Here is a 7,256-nt window from a genome sequence, read left to right as displayed (position 1 = left end):
GATTTTTAACCTTTTTCTCATCAAATTCTAAAAACAAATCATAATTAGATCGAAAATATAAACCAACCAAGTTTTTTAGTTTTCGATTTTTGTAACTTGATTGTTTTTTTATTTGGTTTCTTTAATCATTCCTTTTTTTTATTTGGTTTCTTTAATCATTCCTCACTTGTCTGTTTTACACAATTTTGTAGAAACTTTAAAATTGATGATTTTTACATAAATGAACTTTTTTTTTTAATTTCACAAAGTATTTCCTAAATTGGCAGGTCAAAAACTAATCCATTGTGAATTGAAATTTCATTTAAAAGTTGGCCGCCAACAAATTTTTGTATGCACAAAGTGAAATTCAAACTCCCAACTCTTGTTTGAGCGGAATAAATGACATCTGCCTAAACAAACTAATAAACTAATTATAAGACCAACCCAACTTAGTTATGGGAATTGAAAAATCTCAATATTGTAAAAGCCACCATACTATCAAACAACCTAAGCATATACAAATAAGCATATAGAGCTAATCAACATCAGAAATTTGTGTGCACAAAAAGTAGTCTCACACCCAACACAATCTATCTAAACTATTAGATCATAGATAGACCAAAAATTGTCTAGCACTCAATGGAGATGGAGGACAAAATTGTCCTTACACATATTTGGTTGCTATCACACGGTGTATGCTTGCTGTATTGTGTCAATGTCAAGCCCCTTCAATCTAACCACCGACTCAACATGGCCTTTCAGTGTATGCAGTTCTCTCAATCTGCAAAATACATTCAATAAATCGCATCAACAAACTTAGGACTTCACTCATTTTCATGCAAAATAAAAATAAATGCATGTATATTGCAAACTTGCTAATGCCATAGATAGACAATTTAGAAATCAAATATATAGAAAATAGTTCACAATAGATCAAAGCCTATAATATAGAAATAGAAAATGGTAACCTCTAATTAATGTTAAAAATACCGTGGGTCCTTGAATCATCCATAAAAAATGATAAAAAATACTGTTCATACATCAAACACTCTTGACACTTGTATAAAAATACCGTTATTACTAATTAATTGTGTATTTAAATTATTTTTTAATTAACAAAACAAAGAATATGCGTATTTGGTTGTTAAAAAAATACTGGTGTCAAAATAGTGTATTATAAAGGGTGTAGACGTAAGGGATTGAAAAGTGATTGTTGTTAACATATAAGCTTCAACAATTTTTAAGTGCCAAGTAGAAGTAGCATAGCAAAGTATCAAAATAGCCCTAAATTATTGCTTTAGGGTAAAAAATAACCTATGAAAGATTGAACATTTGTCTAATTTTTTTGGTATAACTGGAATCCAATCTTTATTACTTTTATTTTGTCATTTAAGTAATATTTCAAGTGCCATTCTAAATTATACTCAAAAGTTTCACCTAAAGTTTACCATGAATAATCCAATACTTGTAATTATACTAAGTGCACAACCAGCAAATAATGTATTATAAGAATACCTGGCAATCTCTGCTCGTCTTTTAGCCTCTTCAGCCATTTGATTAAGTTCAGTGTAAGTTGTACGTTCACTGAACATCTTGGTCTCTGGCGGATGAAGTCCATGAAGAGTTCTCTGTGCATGCGCCCATTTAAGTTCACGTTCTTCCTTTCCGAAATCCTTTTTCCTTGTGAAAGCAATCTAACACACAAACATTCCACTTTAGACACTAAACAAACAATTAAGGTGACTACTCACATGAAAATGTCTTCATGCGAAAGATAATAGCTAAGATATTGACACGTGTATGTTAAGCAGTTTAGTCCAACATGTCAAACCATCTAACGTCAGCTATCATCCTCACATGAAGACTTGCTCTATACAAAACAAAATATATACCCTTTGTTCAATAACAAGATCCCAAGCCCGGCCACTCAAGGCATATCGAATAACGAACTTGATGAAATCAAGTGGAATATAAAAGATGAGATTATATAGCCACACAACACCAGCCCAACCCCATCCAATCCCCTCAATTGCCGCGAAGCTCCAATTGGCATAAACCGCAATTAGTGTTGCTATCTGCTCATCAAAGATGAACATGTTATTATTATAACATTATTATGATATGTCTAAATTTGTGTTGGTTTCACTCACCAGCTGGGCAATGACAAAGGCTGATACAAGAAACAAACCCGGACGCTCCACATATGACCAACTCCGTGCTCGTGTCACAAAGATGAGAGCCTGGCTAATTGTACTAACTTGTAGGTAGATCGCCGACGCAAGCTTTCTGAAGTCATCCACATCCTTCTTCTGAAGACTCGACACCCCAAATGTTCTCTGGAAATTCGATCATTAACATAATACAAAGTTTTGACCAAAGTTGTTATCCAATGGACAAAATGGATAGAATGGACTAGACCACAAGTTTCATAGGGCCAGGAATTGGTTAAACACATAGATAATAGCATTAATTCAATAAGGAAAAAAAAGTTAATGAAGAAGCTTCTTACAGGGAAAAAATCTGTTTTATATGCTGCCCAAAAGAAGATAACTGTCATCATAGCCAAATAACCACCAAGAATGATTCCGGTAGTAAATATCTCTGCCAGCTTCCAGCTATCTGGATATGGAGATGGTTTTACCCTGTCCTTAGATATTGTCATAATGGTACCTGTCATATCCGAAAAGATCACGAGTTTAGCGAGAAGAGGCTACAAACATTAGGAAGTATCATGAAGGTTTGGCGATCCAAAACGGTATCTCTGACAATATCACCGATAAAGAAGAGATCAAAGACTCTTTACAAGTTAAAAAAGGGGAATCTAAGTTGGTTCAGAAAAGTATGGTACAAACCATCATTAAGGATAGCAATAATCAGCACCATGAATGGTGGAAAATCAAATTGCCATATGAGAGCAAGTAGCATGAAGCCAAGCTGTCAGAAGGAACAACAAAGTCAGCTGTCAAACCCACAATCACATGTATGCAACAACAATTAGCTTCAACGGACGGCAATATAACTCACCACAATACGGATTGTGATGGAAACTGCATAAATCTGCACAAAATGAAATGAAGGAATTAGAAAATAGTCCATCACAGTTATCATTATTCAACAGTTTGGCCTTAACTTATTTAGCATATCGGTTAGCAAAATGGCCGAAACAGAACATCATTACAATTGAAGGCGAGCTCACCGTGTAGTTCTTCATCCTCTGGAATATTGCCCTGCTGGTCAACACAGCACTGATAATAACACTTAGACCTGGTTCTGTTAGAACAATGTCAGATGCACTACGAGCCGCATCGGTTGCATCAGCAACAGCTATTCCAATATCTGCTTTCTTAAGCGCCGGGGCATCATTAACACCGTCACCAGTCATCCCACATATGTGTTTCCTGGCCTGTAAACGTTTCACAATCTCATATTTGTGCTCTGCATTAAATAAGCTCATAGTCAAAACAAGTAAGACTTGGACAAAATACTGCGTAAATAAATTGTCAATTTAAGTACAAAATAGAGTTTGAAGAAAAGATGTTGTACCAGGGAAAACGCCGGCGAATCCATCAGCTTTTTCAATGAGTTCATCAACTGGCAAGGCAGAAATTGATTCATCCTTGTTTTGGCCCAATAATGCCGACGAAGGATACATGTTGGTTCCCATTCCGAGACGCCGCCCTGTTTCCTTTCCTATAGCCAACTGATCACCTAAAAGAAATCAGTATACACAACAATGTCATTAAGAAACTTACCCAAAAAATGAGCCATGCAACAAAAGATTAATTCCAGATGTCCAAATAATTTCAAATTTTCTCAAAATATGCTCCCCATGCTATAAGCACTTGTGAAAAATCTCTAAATAAATAACATCCATAATATATACCTGTTATCATTTTAACATTTACTCCAAGATTCAATGCCCGGCGTATTGTCTCGGCACTATCATGTCTAGGCGGATCAAACAAAGGCATGAGTCCGATAAATTGCCACGGCCCTCCTGGACTTTCTTTCCTTCCTTCAGGAACTTCCTGAGACAAGATACTAAAGCCAGTCAGTATCGTTCCACTCACTCCAAATCCAACTAAAGATGAAGTGCATAATCAAAATCCACCTGGTAAGCTACTGCAAGAGACCGTAATCCTCGCTCAGCAAACTTATCGATGATGGAATGGACTCTTCGCTCAATCTCTGATTTATTGTGTGCAAGATTCAAGATCTAAAAGTAAAAAAAAAAAAAAAAAAACTGAGCATCAATTCTACTGGCATTTGGAACTACTATTAAACACATGGAATGAGGTGACTCATAGTCTCATATAGGAACCTGTTCTGGTGCACCTTTGCTGACACGATGCATCTTACCGTCACTGTCTATGTAAGTCAGAGCAGTCCTCTTGTCAGTTGGATTGAACGGAAGGAAATGAACCTCTCGAATACCAGCTCTGGCCTAATTGTTTTAGACAGTCAAATACAAACGAATGTACCAAAAAGACGAGAGAGCATGTGTAAGTTGTTTTGATTAGAATAGATAATAGCAATAATAATCTTACAATGATCCTGGCTGCTATTAACACTAAAATTGCAATACTTTTTAGTGAGCATTTACAAACTTGAACAGAAGATAAAGTCATAGATTATCCGAAGTGATTCTACCTCCTTCGGATCACTCAGCATCCCTACAATAGCCGTATCGATAGCATCTTGGTTTTCCACTCTTGAAGCGCGAGCAGCCATGAGAACCACCATATCCGCATCAACTCCTTTAGCGAAAACCTATAGAAAGTATTAGTAACACTTCAGCATAATACCACAAAGAAAATATGGTAACTCGACATGATACTAAATTGATAACAACTAAGTACTGACCTCAATAAGATTCTTGTCAACTGTTAGTTTATTCAACGTAAGAGTTCCGGTTTTGTCACTACACAATACATCCATGCCAGCCATTTCTTCTATTGCTGTCATTCTTTTAGTAATAGCACCCTGGAGAATCATACAAAGTGTAATCAATGGAGATTTAAACCTAGTTGATGAAAAATTTAATAATAAAAACTTCTAAGAAAGCCTTAAACATTACCTGCTGAGATAGGCGATGGGATCCAATTGCCATTGTCACCGACAAAACAGTAGGCATGGCAATTGGAATTCCTCCGATAAGGAGCACAAGCAGATTGTCTATCCCAGGGCGATATTTTCGATGCTGAATTGGATACATGACAATGATCTCCACTATCATTCCCACAGCAATTGAGCATATGCAGAAGTTCCCAATCGCGGTTAGGACCTGTTTGAGAAACCCATGTTAAATGTCATTGTAAAAATATATATTATTATAAAAGTAAAGAAGAAAGCTAAACCAAAAGGATTAATTAAAAGCACAAAAGACTCATTGAAATTAACATAGATAATAGATTGCATAAACTGTCAATTTCATTTTTACTTTGAGATAATAAAAACAGTTTCAAGATCAGATTCATTTTACCGATTGAAAATGACCAATTTGATTTGTAGAGTCAACCAGATGAGCAGCCTTGCCGAAGAAGGTATGAACTCCAGTGGCAATAACAACCGCTTCGATCTCTCCTTGCTTGCATGTAGATCCTGAATAAACACTATCACCAGGGCCTTTTGTGACCGGAAGCGACTCGCCGGTTAGTGCAGACTGCGACCCGAATAGGAAACTTAAACAATCAGCAAAATGTAGGCAAATAACTAATCAGATATCAACTAACATAGCAACAAAGGCCTCAACATGCACCTGGTCAATCTTCAATGGATCACCTTCAAGGAGACGGGCATCTGCCGGGATAATATCCCCAAGCTTAATTGTAATTATATCACCCGGAACAAGGATACTGGCATCCTCCTCAACCCATTTCCCATCTCGAAGGATCTGAACAATCATTTTAGTAATACTAATTAAAAACACACACAGAAGAACAACAAAAAGTATGTGAACCAAATACTGCTGCCTAAATTTTATATCAAAATCCCAAATTAACTTCTGGAAAGTAGAAGCAAAGATATAAACTTTATATCGACACCTTGGCTTTAGGCGCTAGACGAGCCATGAGAGCAGCGGCAGCATTACCAGCATTGTTCTCCTCTATAAAACTTATAGTTGAATTGATAAGCAGAAGTGTAATAATCCCAACAAAGTCTTGCCAATCAGGTGGTTTCCCCTGAATAACATGACCATGAAAATCAAGAAAATGTGAAAATAAAAAATAAAAAAATGATTAAATGCGGGGGGAAAAAACTTGTTAGCCCTCTACAACTTCTACAACTATTTCTACTAGTTTTCCTTCTCATAATAAAAATAAATCAAAATTCTCAGGTCATTAAATGAGTATAAGTATTCATTATCTTACTCCTCCATTTGCCAAAGCAATCGCCATGATTGCTGCAGCTTCCATGACCCAAGAAAGAGGATTCCACATGAATCCCAAGAACTTCAGAAACTTGCTTTCCTGCAAAATTCAGAACAACAGAGAGCATAGAATTTTAAAAATTAAAAAAAGTAAAAGAATTTGACCGCTCAAAATTTCTTCTTTTTCTTTTTTTTTTTCTCCATCCTTTCTCACCACTAACAATCTAAAAGAAAAACAAAATATAAAAAAGTGTTAAAAAGAAAAAAAAACCTGCTTCTCCTCAAGTTTGTTATGGCCAAAGATACCAAGTCTCTCCTCAGCAGCCTTTGTCGTGAGACCATTTTGGTCACACCTTAGAGTCTGAAACACTTCCTCAATTGGCACGTTTTCCTGCAAACAAAAACACAAAAAAAGAAGCAAAAAATCACACTCCCCTTAGGAGAAAAAAAGAAGAGCAGAAAATCTGCAGAAACCAGAACATAAACTCAAAAATTCCAAGCACAACACCCAGAAGAACTGAAGAACCCAGTAGAAGTTCAGATTTCAAACAACTTCATCAACATTTAAAAAAAATTATAGAAAAAAAAACAGAGTAATTGTGTTGCTCTGTTTATTTACCAAGTCCACAGCTTCCTTGAGAACAGCATGCATGGCGTCACCTTCATCGGCCATTTCTTTTTTCCTTAGCCAAACACAAACTTCTAGCTCTCTACAAAACCAAAGGTTCAAACTTTAGGTGAAACATATCATAATAATACTCAAAAAAGAAAAGAAAAGAAAAGAAAATTTACAGAAAGAAAACAGAAGCACCTTCAGCTCTGTCTAAAATCCAAGTCTTATGAATTACATAATATAAAAAGTTTGAAGTGAGAGTGAGAGGGTTGGTTGGTGTTGTGTCCAAAGTGT

The 7,256-nt window shown here is 35.9% G+C and overlaps 1 protein-coding gene across 1 annotated transcript; it reads right to left on the bottom strand.

Annotated features, from left to right (window-relative positions):
* LOC107622811 (plasma membrane ATPase 1) lies at window positions 285–7,256 on the bottom strand. Its single transcript, XM_016324851.2, has 22 exons — window positions 7,161–7,256; window positions 6,969–7,059; window positions 6,621–6,740; window positions 6,351–6,449; window positions 6,024–6,161; window positions 5,738–5,872; window positions 5,462–5,641; window positions 5,057–5,263; window positions 4,843–4,962; window positions 4,630–4,749; window positions 4,301–4,423; window positions 4,091–4,195; window positions 3,863–4,007; window positions 3,523–3,687; window positions 3,176–3,414; window positions 3,004–3,036; window positions 2,832–2,913; window positions 2,489–2,649; window positions 2,130–2,315; window positions 1,872–2,054; window positions 1,495–1,673; window positions 285–760 (listed from the first exon to the last, which is right to left on the bottom strand). Exons 2-22 carry the CDS (start codon window positions 7,020–7,022, stop codon window positions 664–666), a joined length of 2,871 nt encoding a protein of 956 aa, XP_016180337.1. The 5' UTR covers window positions 7,023–7,059; window positions 7,161–7,256; the 3' UTR covers window positions 285–663.

The sequence above is a fragment of the Arachis ipaensis genome, chromosome B10 (assembly GCF_000816755.2).
Source record: "Arachis ipaensis cultivar K30076 chromosome B10, Araip1.1, whole genome shotgun sequence".
Lineage (NCBI taxonomy): Eukaryota > Viridiplantae > Streptophyta > Magnoliopsida > Fabales > Fabaceae > Arachis > Arachis ipaensis.
The sequence above is the reverse complement of the archived record's forward strand: the minus strand, read 5'-3'. Positions and strand labels throughout refer to the sequence as shown.

Excerpts from the sequence above, each read along its gene's own strand:
- LOC107622811 (XM_016324851.2), bottom strand. The coding sequence starts at position 7,022 with ATGGCCGATGAAGGTGACGCCATGCATGCTGTTCTCAAGGAAGCTGTG. Across the intron at positions 4,008-4,090 it reads CTCTTGCAGTAGCTTACCAG|GAAGTTCCTGAAGGAAGGAA; the intron begins GTGGATTTTGAT and ends ATCTTGTCTCAG. Across the intron at positions 2,055-2,129 it reads CCTTTGTCATTGCCCAGCTG|ATAGCAACACTAATTGCGGT; the intron begins GTGAGTGAAACC and ends TTTGATGAGCAG.